Source organism: Rhea pennata, chromosome Z (assembly GCF_028389875.1).
Source record: "Rhea pennata isolate bPtePen1 chromosome Z, bPtePen1.pri, whole genome shotgun sequence".
In the NCBI taxonomy this organism is placed as follows: Eukaryota; Metazoa; Chordata; class Aves; order Rheiformes; family Rheidae; genus Rhea; species Rhea pennata.
In genome coordinates this window covers 22890664-22911856 of record NC_084702.1, presented here as the reverse complement: position 1 = coordinate 22911856, position 21193 = coordinate 22890664, and the positions used below count along the sequence as shown (strand labels likewise).

The 21193-nt window shown below is 37.3% G+C and overlaps 1 protein-coding gene across 4 annotated transcripts in view; it reads right to left on the bottom strand.

Moving 5' to 3' along the window:
* FOCAD (focadhesin) overlaps nucleotides 1-21193 on the bottom strand; it is a 123334-nt gene that overhangs the window by 46461 nt on the left and 55680 nt on the right. For all 4 annotated transcript variants that reach the window (XM_062599636.1, XM_062599635.1, XM_062599637.1 and 1 more), the window contains exons 16-21: nucleotides 8267-8401; nucleotides 7833-7883; nucleotides 6980-7063; nucleotides 5336-5468; nucleotides 2055-2243; nucleotides 1629-1750 (exon numbers count right to left, since the gene is read on the bottom strand). In XM_062599636.1, coding sequence (XP_062455620.1) covers nucleotides 1629-1750; nucleotides 2055-2243; nucleotides 5336-5468; nucleotides 6980-7063; nucleotides 7833-7883; nucleotides 8267-8401 — 714 coding nt within the window. The remainder of the gene's footprint in view (nucleotides 1-1628; nucleotides 1751-2054; nucleotides 2244-5335; nucleotides 5469-6979; nucleotides 7064-7832; nucleotides 7884-8266; nucleotides 8402-21193) is intronic.

Here is a 21193-nt window from a genome sequence, read left to right as displayed (position 1 = left end):
AGTTTGCTCTGGAGTGAACTAGTTAGTTTGCTCCAAAGAGATCCCGAAAGTGACCCTGTATAAATCAATCACAGTGCAGAACCTGTGAGCAAAGCAAGGAAGGAGCAAAGCCAGGAGGAAGCCCAAATGATACACCACAGGATCAGAACACAACTCTATGCACTTCCATTTGCTAACATAAAAACTCCAAAATCCCCATATACACAACCTTCCAACTCCAATCCCACATTCTGTTTATTTCATAACAAAAATGTTGTTATTCTGCAGGGCGTAGGCTCCAGTTCTGGTGGGTGACAGTCACCAAGCAAAATCAAGAGCCAGGCACACTTCTGCTTGAAACTTCTACCTCATTCATACTACCCCTCCCAACTTCTGCTACAAATACAGTAGGAGTTTTACACAAAATATTTCCTTTTCTATGCAGTTTTGGTTCAGTCTCAACACCGAACCCCATCTGTGCACTGAAGAAAAGCTTCTCTGTGCAAAACATCAAGCAATCAAATAATTTCTCGTAGTACCAGACTGCCTGTGTATGGGACAGTCTTTGGAAGGAGAGGCAGGAGTCATGAGATTGTTTAAACTTTATCCTTGAAAAATTAGAGTAAGAACTGGCATTGTTGTAGGTGAAAAAGTCTTTAAAATACCTATCTAGCCACATATTGTTTTCACCTCTGGAGACTCTGCCAAGTCCGGTAAAAATTTTTGACAGAAGGTATTTCTATGTTCTTCTATGCTTTCCTGTTTGTATCACACTTGACAGAATAGAACAGTATAAGTTGTACAGCCTTATACATGCTCTGTGAACAGAATGTTCACTCTGAGATGCATGTTATTAACTTCTGCAGCAATGCAAAAAGATCGTATTAATAGAGTTGTGTTAATCTCTTTCAGAGTTCATAAAACGTTTCCGCTTGAGTTAGCAAACGCTCTCACAAACATAAAAACTGGGAAAGGAACATTTATTTCCCCAGTCTAGTCTAGGTCTAGTCTAACTACTCACTTTGCTTTACTTCTCTCTAATGTTTTCAAAGACTAACTTTCCTATCAATCATAAAACTACTGGCATTACAGATTACCAAAGAACACTGCATAGAATCAGTAACATCAGACTAATAGGTCAGGAAGCTGAAATAATTAAGAGACAGAATAAAACAGCATTCCCCAACTAAAGGTCGATGTCACTTCTCCATGTTGTTATTCTTAAGAATTGTCATTCATCTAGAACTAGAACTTGATCTACTGATCTAGAAGATCAGTAGACCAAACAGAAGTTGATATCTGCCTTTATCTGCCTTGCAGACTAATACGTGCTTTATAGCTGCTATGTCTAACAGGTACAAAGCACGTATTAGTCTGCAAGGCAGATAAAGGCAGATGTCAGTTTCCATTTGCTCTGCTGATCTTCATAAGGTGCATTTCTGCATTGCGTATTTAAAAAAAAGTATTCGTATTTTCAATTCAAGTTAATTATCCATCAGATAAACTTTAGTTAATTATAGCACATTCATACATACCACAACCAGCTGCTATTATTTCCTAATTAGCAAAACCAAATGAGACTCCTTGGGTAGTAAGGGAGAGGAAGGAAGCACAACACTTTGGAAAGGGAAGAAAAGCCTGCACCTTACCTCATGAATGAGGGCTACCAACATTTGCTGGAAATTGCGTCCCCTGCTGGCCAGAAAACGATTAATAGGCTTGCCATCTTTGCCCATATGGACTGGAAGGTCATAACACAACAACATGCCAGCTTAAAGAAACAAGAAAGAAACGGAATTTCAGTACAAATTCACTTTAATAGTTCAGAAGAGGATTGCCTCTGAGACATTTGAGAAATCAAAGAACTTCTAAAGCTAATTTAATAAAAGCCAACGATCTAAAAGCATAAATGGCCTAAGTAAACATACGCAAATAGCACAAAATATGATTTCTTAAACTGATCCACTCAGAGTGTGATTCTGAAAAATCTCTTAGGGTCAAAGCTTGTACACATGCAACATTTAAACACTTGCCTACGAACAGACCTCTGAAGATCCATGAAAGTGACAGCTTACCTGCAAGGCCTGGTGTCATGCCTGGTTGTTTGTTCCTTTCATACATTTTCAGCAAGAAGTTTGGAACACCTGCCACAGTCTTCCCCTGGTCTGAACGTGCAGTCCCTCCTCTCAAAGCAGAATGATACACACCACGGGGCATGTTGGTCATCTCCTGTTTCACAAGTGATGTTGCAAACTCTTCAAATGCTGGGTGAAGTGTAGGGTGGAAAGGGGGGGTCAGAGCCTGATGACTGAGAGACCAAAAATATCCCAGCAAACCCAGAATTGCAGCTGTACTTCAAACCAGTTATGCTTAGTTAAACTAATAACTACACATTCAGATCAAAGCTCAAAGGCAAGGAATTGAGAACTCTTGGCAAATCTGATACCATATTTACTGCTATTGCAATTTCAGCTCAAGAGACTCTGAATAAGCCATGTCAGATACTCAAGCAGAAAAGAAAAATAGCTGAACTATTCCCTGAACTGCTGATTACATTCTTTGACTGTTACACTTGTAACATTAGCATAGACTGAAGGAAGGACAGTGAGAAATTAAACTGATTTTTACAAACGTAACAAAACATGTTTTCTCAGAAAACACTGGGTTTAAGAAAATTTAAGAGCAGTCTGCAAAGACAGTATACAGAGCGCATGAATGCAAGAGAGGGGAGGCACACAAAAGAACAATGCTTGTACCTTGTTCTCTTGTATCTCTGTAGTCTCAGCACTAGATACTGTTTACTAAGTTCTGCACTTTCAGGCTGTATCTTTTATGTTCAAGCTCTGTTGAAAATTATGAAAAATTAATATGTCATTGTTTCTTGTTTGTGAAGTCAAACTGAAGTAGCCTTTACAGGCATCCAAAACAGATCCTGAGACAAGAGATACAGCCCTAGGTTGCAGCCTACCAGACAAAAATCTCAGACTAGAAAACCTAGGTTAATTTCATGAAATACCTGGATGTGCTGCAAGTAAAAGAACATCATACTTCAATGCTTGGAATCAGTGTGAAGAAAAAAAAAAGGCCACTAATACCTCAGATGTTCCTCTGAATAATAATAATAGTAAAAATTATCAACCACTGCCAGAAGTTTATAGTTTTTATATAATAGTGTGTTATTTTTTTTTTTTTTTTGTTTTTTTTTTTTAATTCTCAGGATGTCAGATAGTTCTCAGACATCCAGGATAAAAAAAACTATTAAAATCAAAAACAGTCTGAACAAAGACCATCATAACCCTCCTCCTACCTATACACTTCAGTGCTTTCAGACAATAGGTAAACTGAACTGACAAAGCAGTTTTAAAGGAGTCTGAGATAAGGTATTCCCCGTAACTTCAGGTTCTAATGATTCACATGAGCAGACAGTTATGGTAAACTGCAGCATGTTCCAATAATTGTCATAGGAAGTCTACTTGCTACTTTGTTTTCAAATTTCTGCTCAGCTCTGCTGCAGAAATGGTCTCTGCAGATTTATTTGCAATCGCAGATGTTTTCCTCCCACATAGCTGGGGAAGGCTCTTGGAAAAACAAAATCCCACAACAGTAATGCCAATACCAGCACCATCTTCTGGTTGGAGCTCTGTAGTTTATCAGTTGTTGCCACAGCAACAAGTACTCATCTCCTCAGGAAGAAGTATGTGGAGGCTGAAAAAGATTAGAGATTTTCTTCCTCCCAAGGATGCCAGAGGAGTGAGGGAAGAAAAAGTAAGCAGCAGCAACTCAGTGTTCAAGGAGTCAACTAGGAAAAGCAAGAGGAGGAAAGATTTCACAAGGAGCCCTTCCTTTGGAAGTTTTAGTTGACTTGGTGTGTACTAGCAAGGATTTCAGAGGAAACTGAAAAAAAGAGAATATCAACTTTAAGAGCACTTGGTTCCTTCTTTTACCAAGCAGTAGTACTGAATCATCTCAATAACATGTAACAGCAAAATTCCATCAGACCAGATAGCACAGCTTCAGACCTAGTAGCTCCTGAAGCATTTCTGTCATTGCTTCTGACATTCATTTTCCTACCTTGTCACAAGAGTTACTAATTCATGACAACAACTCCTGCTGATCACAAAACTAAAGCTTTTGTTCAAGTGTGTACTCTGTATTCTGTTTTAATTGGCAGTGTTTATTAGCAGATGAAGACTCAAGAATATTTAATGAATGTTTTGGACTGAAAAAAGCTGTTTGCATGGATGTTTTTATACCAGGCTGTGATAGCTGTCCCTTTTTATTCAGCCTATTTTCTCTAAACCACATTTGCAGTTTGCCCCCCTTCCTGGTAAGCTGCCAATCTCAATGTTCATCGTATGGATTGAGATTTCTGCCTGCATGCATTACTTTAGTTGAAGCAGGTTACTTTGGCCTCCCTACAAAGTCTTCAGAACTCACTAAACACGGTATACAGGTGGAACTGCACATATTTTAGACAGCTAAAGACAGGGTATTTCATAAAAGCATATTTCTAGGAGCTCTCCTTTAGAAAAAACTGCAAAGATTAGTTATATTATGGTAATGTCTACAAATTGCAATCACAGATCAGTATCTCAAGAATTCTACAAACAGCGAGATAACAACCTATGTACCTATGTAGTAATGCTATAACCTTGTGTCTAGAGACAAAAAATAGCATTAATAATAGTAATCAGGTGAACTTAAAAATGCCCAAATTCTAAAGATGATTCAACTGTCTACATGTCAAGAAAGATGCATGAACTACAGATGGTCCCTTAAAGCATGCATCATTACCAACATGTATCATGAAAATTAGGGATAGCACTAAAATTTTACTGAAGGACTGTATTTGTTTATATGGTACTGCTTTAACATTACTTTAAAAAGCCTGAAAAAGCATGGTGCTCTATCTTGAGAAAATTATGCTTTATGAAAAACAAGCTTTTTTAGGGGGATTTTTTCAAACCCATGCTAGGCTTAAAAATAGCTGCCTTTAAAAATTTCTGCACTGTTCTCCCTCTTGAGCTTGCGAAGAAACATTGGACATTTGATGTAAATAATAAGCAACTAGCTTTTGCTGTATGGCAAATCATATAACAGAAGTAACTTATACAACATTACTACCACTGTCAGGATCTCTGAACCTATGTCTTCCTAAAACTTGGCTGGGGTGTTTTACTTGTTTTTCTTTCAAATTTTACTTTATATTTTTCTTGTAATTTGGTGAGATACTTTGCCAGAAACAAAATAAGGCTGCATTCTTAACATATTACTCTGTCATAAAGCAGCTGCACACCTGTATGGTAACCGTGCTTTTAAAGATGTACAGTAACCTTAAATACTAAACCTATTTTACCTCCTAAAACAGAAGCTGGTGTCAGAGACAACAGCTTGATATAGGAAGAGCCTGGAACAGAGAGGTCCACTTCCCTCTCTTCTTCTTCTGTATTCATGTCTATCTCCTCTAGTGGATCAACTTCTGGTCGTGCCTGAAAGATTAAAAGAGAAAGTATGATCACAAAAATATTTACCTCTGAACACTCATTAACTTTTATTATTACAAATGTCAAAAACATCCACTCAATGTGAAAAGACATCCATTTCAATTATCTTACTCCACTTCATTAATCGGAGTTGAAAGAATAGAATTTTTTTCTTCTACCTGCACAACAGGCTTATAAGATCACCCAAGTGTGTAAATCTATGGTATCTGTAATAGTAAAATTAATCACGGCTTTAACCCATGGACTGAGCTAAGCCTTCTTTTTCACTCAGACTCTTCTTCAACCATTCAGAAAAACATTGTATGTTGACATTTTAATATATAGCAAACATTTCTGATAAAAAGTTATTTTCCTATCCTAGCAGAATGTGAATAGCACATTTTAGTGCTTTCAATGAAAACATATTTACTCATTGTCTAGGAAGTGTAAGATAGCAACACCATTAACACAGAGTTATGTACCACCACCAAAGAGATTTATTACTGCAGCAGTATTTAGAGATTTCTCTCATTCTCTATCTTTGCTTTTCCATACATAAAATTTTTATTTGCAGGGCTTATGCTGAAATTGTTTCATTAGTTTGTATATAGCAAATATGTGGCTTTTAATTTTAAAGCTGCTTATTTCAATCTTTTTATGATAGGCAGTCACAACACCTAGATAGAGTCAATTTTGTAACAATGCAGGAAATAAAAGCTTACAGAAATATTTACTACACCATAAAGTAGCAATGGATTACTGATTATTGCATAGCCTCTCTTACAAGATTATTAAAAAAAACAATTCACATAGGTGACCCTACACGTTGGTCTTCTTGCACTCTTTCATTCTGTCATGTTATTAACTGATCAAACTGAAGTTTCAGAGTTTAGAGACCCTCCACATACATTCAAAGTTTCCAATAAATAACCTCAATTCCTTTCTGTCTGTCTTTATTAAAAGGAGTAAGATATCATGCTGTAATAGTTTTCATAATTCCAAAAAAGAAACCAAAACAAAAGAGAATAAAACAAAAAACCCAAATCACCTACTGTTCAAATAGATTTGTCTAATTCAGAGACAGGAGTCCAAAGTGTGAGTGGGACAGCAGTGGATGGAATAATACTCACTTGAGCTGTTAAGTGTCTGAAAAACTTGACAAGTCACGATCTGATGTTAAGCATTATCAGAAGAACATAAGATGCAAACTAAATGTCCAAAGGCACCTGAATAATTTGCTGATTTAACCAATGCAAGAAGAAATGCTACTTTCTGACTGCTTAGGCTTCACTCAGCTTTCACTTGCAGCTTTCTCATTTTAGAAGAATGAGAAAATTCTGTGCTAATCATATACAATACCACCCTATTTCACTAGCATGAGTTCACTTCCCTTGTACAAGGCTCCCACGCTTGCCTGGTACAAAAAGCACAAGGCCTCGTTTCCCTTCCAACATGATACACCTCATGTCTAGTGGAAGTGTCACGTGTCCTCACTGATGAATGTACAGCATTGCTACCTGTTCAGGAAGGTGAAGAATCGTATGTTCTTCAGAGCCAAAGGAAGACAGCGATTTATAGGCTGAAACTGCTACAACAGCATCCTGGAAAAATGAGCAAGAAGGAAAAGAAAATTACAAGCAGACCACATGGAGACTTTCTGTATAAAAAGCCTACCCACTAACCACTGAATGCTGAAAAAGACATATTCTTTTCCTACAAATAAGACTGTTTTCCTCATGCATTTCTCAATTAGTTTATTTATACATAAACTAGAAAGATCCATTATCCAGGCCAACACTGTGAACATGGTACTCCAGAGCTGTGACTGTAGTTCATGTAGAAACATCTTAGCTACATTTAAATTAAATTACTTTGGTTCTCCTAGACACCGGGCTGTGACAGCCCAAAATTCACACAGTGCTACAAAATCCCACCAAAAAAAAAAAAAAAAAAAAAAAAAAAAGAAAGAAAGAAGAAAAAAAAAGAGCTGTACACACCTAGGTAGTTATCCTGTACTGAGCTCCACATGTTATTCAGTTAGTATCCAAGTTAGCTTAAAACCCTGGCATATCTAAAATGTCACAGCTGCAGCTTAGCAAAAATAGCTTTACCATGTCAAGCTGAAGTCTACCAGGGAACTCGAACTGCTTTCACCTGTGTAAAACCAGTTTTGGGAGTGGCAAACAGAATGATCTCAGGCCTACCAGTTACAAATTTTTGCAAGCACCACAGAGCTTCAGAAACAGTGTTAAAAGTCAATGACAATGAGAAGATGAGATTTGACACCTAACTTTTTCATCACAAAAAGGTACAGACTCCAATATTCAGCAGCTAACACTCTGCATTAACCTTCTCATGTGTGTCACCTACCTTGTTTTGCGTGTTGTTCCAAAGGAAGTTGATAACTTGAGCTTTGAATTTCTACAAAAATAAACAAAACATACATTCACATCATTTTCCTTGGTTAAAGGAAAAGGCACCATCCACCCAAGAGGAACTGCTGCCACCTCAACACAAACTGAGCCAGAGTGAAGGGGGTGGACAGCTGAACTGTAAACACGCTCACATGCCCTCATCTGAGAGAGGAAAGCCTCAGATTACCTTGCACTGGTGAAGACTAATATTTCTCTCCTATCTCCTCAGATTCATTAATACAACCTAAAATTGTGCAATGCCACAGAAATCTGCATTATCATTAACTTAGGCAGTGTGATTTAGATATTAAGAAATAAGTAGGCGTGTTTATGATTCGTAAGTAGAGATACACTAAAAGAAGGAATACATCTTAGGTCATGGGCACATACCTCATATTCATTTGTATTCACTGTTAATGATGGAACCAGGGCAAACAGTTCATTAAGCGTTTTTAAAATGAGGGGTCTTGTATCACAGCTCAGCTTTGGTGATAGAGCATTCCATGTAGAACGAATACAAACAACCTGAAAGGGAAATGAGGGGCACTATTAACAACAGCAGTCCCAGCCTGCCTGGCACAATATTTGTTTCTAGTATTTACTTTCTTTTAGCCTACTTGGGATGGCAATTAATACAGGTTGTATTAAAGAAATGATATGCTTACTAAGAATTTACTTATATTAACAGCCTCACAATGCATTAATTGCTACCATGGAACAGTATTAAACAACACCTCACTGGACAAAGCAGCTACCAGCAGGAACAGACAGGACACTGTAGTAGTACACACAGAAGCAGCAGATATATCTGGATATAACACAATTGCACTGGTTCATTTGTTTAGCTTAAAAGCAAGCTGCTTCTGGGAATTCAGCAAGATACAGGCAGGGGCAACTACGTTCTCTGTGAGCCCTCTAAAACCAAGTGTCCTTAATCACAGAACACGTGGAAGTGACAGGAAGGCTATAAAACGACAAAAATTCAGAAGCCATTTGAAAAAGTCAAGCTAAAATAAAAACTAATGCTACCGTAGCTTCTTTAGCCCTGTAATGAGCAGGTCAGTTCTTAAACAACTTAAATACACCACAACAAAATTACTGTCCATTAAATAAAAGCTAAAATCACTTCAGACAGTTTTAGCTATCAGTGGCCTCAAGAGACAAATCAAGCACACCAAAATATCGCAGTGGTAGGTTAACGTAAAGCCTCCATACTGCAAAGAGCTCAGCATAAACTGGAAAATCATGATCCTTCAGTTATTTCACCTCAGGAAACTAATACGGCTATAAGACAACCCCTCCTGAAAGGCAAAGCAACTGATCATTATAGATAATGTCAATTAAATAATGTCAAATAAAGTCAAATATTCAGTGCACCTTGCAGGATATGATTAAAATGCCAGTATTTTTGCAGATTAGAAATGACTAGGAGGAAAAACAAACAAATGAGCAAGGAAAAATCCCAAATCCTCTGAGAAGGAAGCAACATTCCACACAAAGAAATCTAACCTGATCTTTAATACTTATGGAGATATACATACTAGCTGAACAACTGAGATTCAAAATTTAATAGTACATAATAGATGCATCCTGGGGGTCAGGTGGCAAATACCACTATCAGTACAATGAAACCACAGAATTGATTCTCATTCACATCCAAAAAACTAGGAAGTGTTATACCACACTAACAAGCATTAGTCAACCAGTTTAACAGTTGTGGATATTTTTATTATACATCAATAGCCAAATGAGATGCTGTCAGCTGTAATACGAAAACAGATGTTCTACAGCGTATCTCTTCATAGTTGAATGGTTTCATTAGCACTGAACAGCAAACCTTTTTCTCTCTCACATTCAGTATTTGATAAGCAGGAACAAATTAGCTCAACTTTTTGCCTTTGCCAATTATAACTTCTGTGCCTTATATATACTACAATGAATAAAAACAAGAACCAACTGCATTGTAAGATATCTTTGGAGCAAACCCATGTATTATAATATTGCTTCATATAAAACATGGATATATTAGTGGTATTTATTAAGTCAGTAGACTGTTAATTCTCAGGACAATTGTATGGAAGGTTATTTTGAAAACATGTCTCACTTCTCAGACCTCAATTCAGACAGCTATTCCACTTCCAGCCTGGCTTTAAATTCATGAATAGTCCCATTGATTACAGGATCACCTTTTGTGCTTAAGTTCATGATTATCCTTAAAAACTTTAAACTAAATTGTTCTTAATTCAAAGGCATATGACTATGAAATTGATAAGCAACTTGTTATCAAGTACATGGACAATCCACCTTGAACTTTAGTACCACATATGATTATTACAAAATTTTACAGTTTAGAGAGAAAGAATAATCTCTTGACCTACAACAAAAGACTAGGAAGCAGACATTGGAATTTTACTTCACTAGACCTTTCAAAAAAAAAACACTGAACCTCAGAAGGCTTTGGTTTCTTTTAACTATAAAAACCCACATTAACTCTTACAGGAAAGTTGTGCAGCTTGCTATAAAAGCATTTTGATTTCTTCAGACTAAAGGTCCTCATGAAGTAAAAATATATTATTGCTCCACAGCAGTATCACAGCTAAAATGCAAGCTTTATTTTTCAGTTTTAGAGTGCTGATTTCTGACTGATTCCTTGGTGTCACAACACCTAAAGTTATTCACAGTTACAAGACTGAGCATGCATAAAATCTGTCCTTTATGCAAGTCAACTTTATTCTGTGCTCTAGTGTTTATCTGTAGTCATCTTTTAGAACTTAGACTGAACCTTAAGATCTCTGGAGAAAAGATCAGCTTTTGTTACGTACGTTGGACAACATGATTTCATATGCTGACATTACCAGCTGCTGCAGGGATTCTTTGCTGAGCAAAGTAAGGACAGTACATGTGCCTTCTCCAAATTGACTTCTTCAGCGTCAAGTTTAGTCACTACCAAACTCAGACTTTTTTCTAAACCATTTTTTCTTTGTTTTGATATACCTAATAAATTGCAATGTCAGAATTTACCTCCAGGACTAATGTACGCTTAGGATAAAAAAGGAGTCTATACATCAATGAGCCTGTGCTTCAGACTGTCTGCACACTCAGCAAGACACTAGTGTACTAGATAAAATCCAGAATGTTTCAAGTTAGATGCTTAGAATGTTTCTAAGGGTTAAAAACACTGTTGCTATCTACAATGTCTTCTGTATTCATCCTACCTTTCAAAAAACTTACAGACTACCAAGCTACTAACTAGCTACTCACCACAGATTCAATTAGCTTTGTACAGTGAAGAAAATAATGACTATACATGTACACTGTTACTCTAACTGCAGCACAGGAGTGAGACATGAAAAGCTGAGCAGGTACAGTCATCCTCACCTGGCTTATTTTAATCTGCTGAGAGCTTATGATGGGTCACTGAGCAGTCAGCACAATGCAGGTTTAGTATATTTGAAACATTAAAAAATGGCAGTAAGATGCTCAGCCAACAGTCCAGGTCTGACTGAAGAATTATACCAAAAGTCATAAAGATAAGTACTCAAGGTTCATGAAAAGCTAGACTACACAGTATTATTGGTGCTGAAAGTTTTCCATTTTCCTTTGTGAGATTCTTTAAGTTCCCCACATCCCTGCTCTGCAAGAAGCAATATATTCTAATGAAGACTTCAGTAACTTCACTGCAGCATCTGATTAAACCTCACACTGCTCCCTCTGGGGAATTTCATTTTTTCAGCCCTTGCCATCCCACTTGCAGTATGTTGTCTGGAAAAATAATCTATTGCTTCCATTTGTCTTTTGGGATTCTGGTTCCATTGCAATAACAACGGAGCAAAACAGGAAAAGCTGCACAGAAAGAAGAAAAAACTCCAATCCATACCTATGCAAGAATTAGAATCAAAATTGAAATAAATAAAAAAACACAGCTATTGTAGAGCAAGGCCTGAGCACTTTTACCCAGCCTTTTACAAGGGAAATATACCAGAATGGTATGTCAAAACTTTTCTTTAAAAAAACAAAGGCTATCAAAAGTTCTTCCACATCTGTGAAATTAAAGCAAAGCAACAGAGACTCAGGGAGAAATGTACAGCCATCTATGCAATGAAATCAAATAAAGGGATGTTTATGAACATATTCTATAAATGCATTGAGGATGGTTCTTGTGTTACTTTGCACTGACAAATACAGCATGCTGGGTACCAGAAGTAATTGCTAAATTAAACAATCACTTCAGTGACTGCGAAAAACACTTTAGAGAGCTATTTCAAAAGCTGAAGATGAAGCTGTTAAGAGTGCCTATTGAGTTGCCTCCCTTTTAGGAACAGCAAACCCATGAATACATTTCTACGGTAACTAACACTGGCAGCTAGAAACACTCGATCTGATTATATTCTGAGTGAAAATGATGCCTCTCTTTCTCACCTCTCAAAAACTCTCTTTGCAAGAATTAGAGATACTCTTCAGAATCGAGAAAAGGAGACATCTATTAAGACTAGAAGTTCCAACTAAACTAAACAATCCAGAAGCTTTAACTTTGTAACGAGCTATTATCTGGCAAAAAGAAAATGGACCTTGAATTAATATGAAAGATATCAAAGTTGTATACTCATGAAGTTTGAATCAATACTGCCACACAGGAAGACTAAAAAAATAATTAGCTAAACAATTAAGTTTCATGTCATTCTTTCTTAGAGAATCACATATGTTCTACAGCATCCTGTAACCATCAAGGTAAACCAAAAAAAGGCAATAATCCAACTAAAGTTTGAAATGTGTGTACACGTCTGTACCACACTTAGGCAATGGCAAATTGTATATTATGACAACTGTATGGAATGATTAGACATTTTCAGAGTTAACCACAAAGGCAGTTGGAGTCCAGTGAAATATGTGGTAACAACATATGTCTGATGTTTATCAGCTACATTGAAATAATATATTGGCTTTGGACATTGCATATTTCTTCTTTGCAGCTTGTGTGCACCTGAAATTCTGTGTGACTAAAGCTTTATCACCCTGTCATATTACACGAGCATGAGAGCTTTCAAAGCAGGTTAGTCAGAAAACACTGAATCTTCACTATCACCTATAAGATAGTCAAACCCAACACTAGGCACAGAACAGCGAAACAATGAACACAAATCTGTAATTCATAACTTGCTTCTAACTTGCTGAAGTTAGTAATAGACTTTGGCAGGTTGGCAGTGACACAGGGGCTCATAAAACAACTGTAGCAAAAAATCTGAAAAATGAGATAAGAATTAAAGGCAATCCTTTTCCACACACCTCCTACCTGAGGACAGGGAGGGTAAATTGTGTAGAACATGTCTGGATTAGCAGAACACCTGAATTTCCTTTAGAACAAAAACACTCCGCTCAGCAAGGTGACAACCCTCCCTTTCCTTGGAAGTACTTCAACTTTTCAGCTTTACTACCAACAGAACAGAGAAAGAGGGTAAAAGATGCACAGAGCATAGAGCATAATGAAAGAAAACATACAAGGAAAACATCAGAAGTTAATGTAGGCACCAAGTTAAATATGTTCAACAAAGATCTGCTCCTCTACCAAAAATGCTGGCCCTCCATTTACCGATATGTAGCCAAGAAAACCACTACAACTAACATATGATGCATCTTGCACAGAATTCTAGAGAGGAGTGTTTTCTCTACACATTCATGCACATTTGAGCATCACACGCACTTAGTGCAGTATTACTGCTGTACATCACCCAGATGCTATCAGACTATGCTAAAGTAATTAGCATTTCAATAGATATGTCAACATTGAAAACCATGAAAATCTACTGTAAAATATTTCAACTGTTTTTGCTTTCATGAATAGAAAGGATTTACTTTCTTTTCTGTGTGCACAGAACATTGACACTAATGGCAGAGATTATGTTCACATACAATTGATTTGAAATTTACTGGCATATATCTCTATTAAGAAGTGCAAGTCAAGCAGAAACTCAACTTGTCTAGTGGCTCAAAGATATAACCTATCTTTCCAAATGCTAAACATTTGATTGAAGAGGATAGGCATCATTACTTACAGAAAGATACATACGTCAGTACCACAATCCACATATGCCACTATACGCTGCTTTTGACAATTCTGCGGTTTTTATCTTTAGCAGCCTGAGCACATGCTGGAATATATTACTGAACTGCAGCCACCAATACACTGTCTCAGTATCACAGTATACAGAATGCACAGTCCTAAAATATACCAAGGCTAAGAACTTCTACTATTTGAGAAATTAACTTCCAAGAAAAAAAGCTGGACCACACAGAATAGGCTAAAATTGCATTTGCAGATTGTCATCTTGACCTTTCACAATCAAATGTTTCCATCTTCTCAATCATCATTGTTGCTGTATTGTTCTAGAAGACATGAAGAAAGAACAATACTTTTTTGTTTATTTTTTCTTGTACATGGGTTTCAGAGGTTTATTTCATTCTGAAGTGAAAGCAGGAAAACAAAAGGAAGTATTTCAGTCAAAGAGATTTCTGTCAGTGAAGTTTCAAAGTTCACCCTTGGGCATAACACTGCTACTATTTGAAATTCTAAAGAAGAAAAAAAAATTTTTCAGATCATTTTTGAATGAGGTCTAGAGGAACTGGCCAGGCACGGAGACAACATCCCAGATGCAAAGCATCAGTTAGTTATCCAAAGCCCACTAGCTGTGCAGCTCCAGCCTCACACAAGCTCAAAGAACTGAAGGTTCAAGTCCTGCAGAACACTAACACGTTGGCAGGCCTGAGCAGCATTAACACTCTTATCTCCAAGACAGAGCAACAACACTTTTTTCTTGAAGAGATGCTCTCTTCTAAGTATGTGGTGCTCTAGACCTTTACTGAATACAGAATCATTTTCCTTGGGCCCATTAAATAGTCGTGCATGAAGCTAAACACAGCTAAATATCAACAGAATTTTCCAATTTTTTTTTTCCAATTTCGAAAGGCACATATTATTCTGATAGCCAATTAAAAAGTTGCTGGGGAACTGCTCATGTTTTGCTCACATTCGCTCCTGCATTTCACCACACTGGGAACATGTTGTTCTGAATTCAGATGCCATTCCAAATCAATGCAACAGAGTAACAAAAATAAGCATAAGCCTGTACCACTACTTTTTATTAATTGAAAACACACAGTTGCATAGACATTACCATAATTTGAGTAATAACATTACTTTTTCTTTTATTACTTTAATTATTCAGGTGAGTGACATTAATTCATGTAATCACAATTTGCATATACTGAGAAAGGTTTCTCTATCATTACTGACAAAATTTAGATCCTCCTCTTGTTCGATAGCTCTGATTTTTTAAGGGCTCCCTCAGAGTTTGATAGAAATCCAGATACTTACCAACAGCATCCAAAATGTTTGTGCTGTTACACAGACACTTCCAAGAGAATTCCCAAGCCAAAGCAGATGGTTCTGTAAGATGCTAGTCTAACAGCTCTGCCTCTGAGAGCTTAAAAATAAAAACTCTGCAACTCAGTATCAAAGAGTCAGTTCTAGAAAAAGCCCTGCCCAACTTCTGGTTCCTTACAGTTATTATTGTTATGTGAATATTTGAAAACAAACACATTGATGCATCCAGAAGTCATAAATTCTATTTTTTTTTTGAAATTATAGCTCTTTAAGAATATAAAAGGATAAGTTTACTAACTATAAAAAATCATTAAAAGATGCAGCTATATATTTGTGTGTTTTATTTCTCATCAGATGCCTTGAAAACAAACACATATCCTTCATGCGATTCCCTTTCCCTCTGCCAAAATACAAGGTACGTCTGCTTTACACGTTTCCCATCCAAGGTAACATACTGCACTCTGACTCTCAACTGAGAGCAGAAGAATTTGTAGGAAGTTGCTTTTTTCTCATTTTGAATACTACTGGTGTCAAAAGAGGAAGAAAATTTTTGCTGTAAAAACACAACAGAAACAATATGAGTTCTTTCGTGCTGTTGTATTTTACATCATGCATTTCTTTATTATGTACAAATTTAAATTTGAAAGGATCAAGGACAGGTCTGGGAGGAGGGAGTCATCAAGGGATAGTTGCATGCCTGCAAAACATTTTTCATTTCTTAGAAAAAGTACTGCAGCTTATAATATATCACAGCTTACAAAATTATTGCTTCATTCTCAGAAGAGCTAGAATATGCAGTATTCATTTGTGCTGAGACATTGCTGACCATTGACTGTTTCCTGAAGCAGATCTCATTCATCTTCTAACAAATAAACTTGGCGAATTGATCAAAAACACACATGATAAACCTGGCTAAAAATCATCTGACACTCAATAAATATAGATGCCAAAGGGTACTAAAACCATCACTGAATATAGTTACGCATTCCGGCCTATCATGCACTTAAAACCTCAGTTGCTTTATCACCAAATTTCATTAATAAATTATTTCCAATTCTCACAATGTTAAATTGGGCTTCTTCCAAAAGGAATTTTCTAAAATTATCTGATATATCAGCACTACTAATGAAAATCGCTACCCTAAAACATTGTGCTGTTAGTGAACACCTGAGCAGGGGTAGAGAAACACTAGGAAAGGGAGGAGAGAGGGACTTTACATGCACATTTTTTAAAAAGTGAATAAAAAAGTTATAATGGCAATAAAGACCTTGACATGGTCCATTTACATTGTAACGGCTGTCTATTTGTCATAAACAACCTGAGGTGAACTCACTCTGCAGGTCATGAATCCCGAGAAAATGCCTTGCGACTCCTTGGTTATTGCTCAATTGTACAAGCTTGTTTTCTGAAAAGGCAACACTGTCTAGGAATCAAGAAAGATGAAAAGCTTTTATTCCTGATACTGAGATAGTTGCAGAAAAAGAATTACCACTGACCAGAAAATGCATACACATTTATGTTTGTCATGGTCCCAAAATGATCATAGAATCAGTAAGGTTGGAAGGGACCTCCGGAGATCATCTAGTCCAATCTCCACGCTCTGCAGGGTCACCTACAGCATGTTAGACAGGGTTGCATCCAGGCGGGCCTTGACAATCTCCAGAGAAGGAGACTCCACAGCCTCTCTGGGCAACCTGTGCCAGGGCTCCGTCACTCTCACTGGGAAGAAATTCCCCCTCACGGTCAGGCAGAACTTCCTGTGCTTCAGTTTGTGCCTGTTGCCTCTTGTCCTGTCACACAGGACAACTGAAAAGAGTTTGTCCCCGTCCCCTTGACACCCTCCCTTCAGGTACTTGTACACATTGATCAGATCCCCCCTCAGTCTTCTCTCCCCCAGGCTGAAGAGGCCCAGCTCTCGCAGCCGTTCCTCCTAGGGCAGGTGCTCCAGCCCTCTGATCATCTTTGTAGCCCTACGCTGGACTCTCTCCAGTAGCTCCATGTCTCTCTTGGACTGGGGAGCCCAGAACTGGACACAGTAAAATGATTCTCAAGTGATTGTTCTTAAACTAGTTGCTTGAATCGGTGTATCGGGTCAGTTAATATGTCAGTAACCAAGTCAACACAGAGTATTAATCATTTATCTCACAGCAACTCCCCATCTTTCATGATAATTGCCTGAAGTATTCAGAATTTCCTCTAAACTACCACTAGGACAAAAACTACCAGAATCTTTCTGGTACAGGAAAATTCTAAGTAATCGCAGCAAAAGGCACCACACATCCTGTACTGCAAAAGGTTATACTTAACAGCTAGCTGCACAAGCATCTGCAACTTGCAAAAGTAAGGGGCATATCATTGCTTTACGTAATTAATATGCACTATGTTAACGAAAAAGGTCCCTTGCTGCCACCTGAAATTTGTTGATAAGTATGATTTAAGAATAAATCTCTTCTTTTCTAAATGCACTCTGCCCAATACTACAAAACCAGCTCATGTGGACAACGTGGTACACAAAGGTAGAAGCACTAGTGTTATTGCTGGGATTAATAGCAAAATCACATGTCAATGCCATTTCAACAGTAAAATTGGTTGACAGTGAGCTTTGTCTGCCTATACAGTTTGTCCAGATTTTAATGTGAAATGTTTACATTGAGGTTTCAGTTACAAAAGTGGAATTCTTTTTGTGGAGTATATATGCTATTTTCCAGTTTCTGGTAACAAATTATAAAGATTTAGAGTACAATTTTCCATAATTTTTTTCTACAGGGAACTCAATACGAGTTCGGAGAATAAAAGAGAGAAATAACATGCAGATTAAAAGCCACTGTAAGTATTTTAAATTACACAATTTAAAATAAATTTGATTAAAAATGTAAAATGTAAATAACTATGTCTTTAGAAGAAAATCAAACTTTCCCAACTTTAGAAAACATTGTAGCTTCTCCACTGAGAACACAACGACAAATTCAGTCTTCCTTAAACTATTCAGTCTTCCTACAGCTATCTTTATGTACCACTTCCTACAAAGAGTGCAAGAGTTTCAGCTATCTTGTAGCTGAAACCAATACACAGCGTTAGAATTTTGTTCCAGTCTTGAGAAAAAAAGCAAGTTAAGTGTCAAAATACGTACAGTAGCAAAGCTTGGAAAAGCAAAAATAGAAAGAGGAGGAGAAGATAATCAGACATGCAGTTAGACTGCATGACTGCCACATATCCTAACGCAAAGACAGAAAATGAAGTTGCCAGATCACTGTAGTGAATATATCCAGAGCCTGAAAGAGGCTGGGTTTTGGTAGGAGGTATGGAAGGAGGAATTGTTTGTGAATATATAACCTAACACATTCACATGTGTAAGAACTAAGGATACACTACCAACTTAACTTTGGCATTTCCAGCTTTCAAAAAACCAAGAATTGCACTAATGATGAAGATGCATTAAAAGTGATTCTGGTGGCTGACTTAAAATAGGAGCTGGTAACATGATTTTATTTGATGAGGGCATAAAGCACAGAGTTTGAAGGGAGGAGAAGCAGCAGCAGGATTTGTAGGAGCAGTAGCAGGTGACTAGGAAACTGAGTGTACCCTTAAAATTGCAAATATTCTGATGGTAGGTGTTTCAACAGACCAGGCAGACTCAATGCAGGCCCATTAGGTCAACATTTTACTTTCTCATTCAGTGTGTGGGGAAGACTCTGCCTACACATACGGTTCATCTTGGGACAAGACTAACAGCCTTGCAGTTCCTTTGAACAATAGATCTTTTGCACCATTAGGGAACTGCACCTACACTACTGGTTATAGGGTTCAAAAAATTATGGTATTACCAATGTACAAGGTCAGGGATATAATGGGAGCGGAAAAAAGACAATGAGGAGTGACTCAAACCTGATAAAGGGAAACCAGGAGAAACTTTAGCCCAAGAGAAAGAGGGGAATGAATCTTCTGATAACACCTCAATAAAATACCATCATTTTAAGAAGCAAGTTACTAACTACACATTTTTAAAACAACATCCAACTTAATAATTCTTACTTAATGTCAAACTCAGTCAACACAGTTTGTTCGTCACACAACATTTTTATTCACTATATTGCTCTGCTATGCTGGATTCTTTTTGGTCAAAATCCAAACAAATGTGGACTGATGGAGTAAACAGCAAGAAAACACTTCCAGAAACAATTTGGAAAAGAGTTTAAAATACCACGCTTAGCATTTTTATTCTTAAGTGTTTCTTGGCTTGCAAATAGAACTTTATCCATGAAATCAATCAGAAACCAGTATAGATGGCCTCATAGAAAGTACACTGGCTTCCGCTGCAATCACACTGGCAAAAAAGCCTGAAAGATTTGCCCAGAAGTAGGAAATACGGCATGGCAAGAACCATTCTGTGTATTTTGCATTTCTGACATGCAAGTCACTGCATAATCCTCTTCTCAAAAGCCTTTTGTTACACTCACAAAAATATAAAAGAAGGATTTAGCTCTCTTCATAAATCACACAAAAGCAAACTCAATATTCTTGTTTCCATGTAAGAAAATCATGTAGTGTTATTTGCTTTAAGTTACGCCATTATATTTACATCAAACAATTACTGCAATCAATCCCAAGAAAAAATATTATTTCAGTATTTAATCAAAAAATCAGTATTATTGCAGATTTTATTATAATACTACTTTCACAAAGTAGCTTTTCTGAGACTCCCAGAACTCAGAGTTGACAAAAATTATATAACTTACAGGGTTCCAATATCAGCTATGCCAAAACTACACATATGAAGTCATATTTTGTTATACTAGCGCAGATATTGATTAAAATCAGATTCACAGAAATCACAGAATAGTTGAGGTTGCAAGGGACCTCTAGAGATCATTTAGTCCAACCCCCGTGCTCAAGCATGTAAGACAGGGTTGCATTCAGGTGGGCCCTGAATATCTCCAGAGAAGGAGACTCCACAACCTCTCTGGGCAACCTGTGCCAGTACTCTGTCACTCTCTCAGGGAAGAAATTCCTTCTCACATTCAGGCGGAACTCCCTATGTTTCAGTTTCTGCCTATTGCCTCTAGTCCTGCTGCATGGCACCCCTGATAAAAGTCTGGTGCCATTCCCTTGACACCCTCCCTTTCAGGTACTTGTAGACATTGATAAGATCCCCCCCAGTCTTCTCTTTTCCAGGCTAAAGTGGCCCAGCTCTCACAGCCTTTCCTCATAGACTCTCATTAAAATCCTCATCTAAGTAGATTCTTCATTCTGACAAGCCTTCTATACTGCACGTAAAAAACCTCAAAGATATTAAAATCCTTTCCCATGGTTATCTACTGAAATAGTGGCAGAATGAGAAAGCACCAAAACAAAACCCTTTAACCAATCCCTATGATTATATCCTTTAAAGTTTCTGCTCTGCAGACTGGAGTCTAAATACTAGATAAGGGACAGAGCACATTATTTAGGCTGAATGGTTACCCAGTTTACCGAACCACAAGATAATTCTTTATTAGAGTTTTGAGCAACTTGAGGTTGCAGGTCTGTTTTCCCAAAACAATACTTTGGCATGAAGCTGTGGAAACAAAGCAGATTAAACAGGACCTGTAAGAATTAGAACAGGAAGAAGTGGTACCTATCTGCAAAGTGATTATTTCCTTGCTTTATTCTCTTCTGAGTACTAAGAGTTTTCTCAGCACTTCCAGTGGCAAAGTACTTCTGTTCTCATATGGGCTTTTTATAGCAGCAGGATGTGATTCTGCCTCAAGCCCAATTCCTGCTTTCATTCACAGAAGTCAAATGAATGCTACATAAAATTCAGCCTGGGAAAACACCGCTTAAATACTAATTGAGGTCAGTATTTAAAGAAACTATACAAGGTCAAGAAGGACCAAGCCCTATACCAAAAGTAAACACAATAATTATCTGGTGTAAGTTAGTTTTTAACCACAAATGTCTGA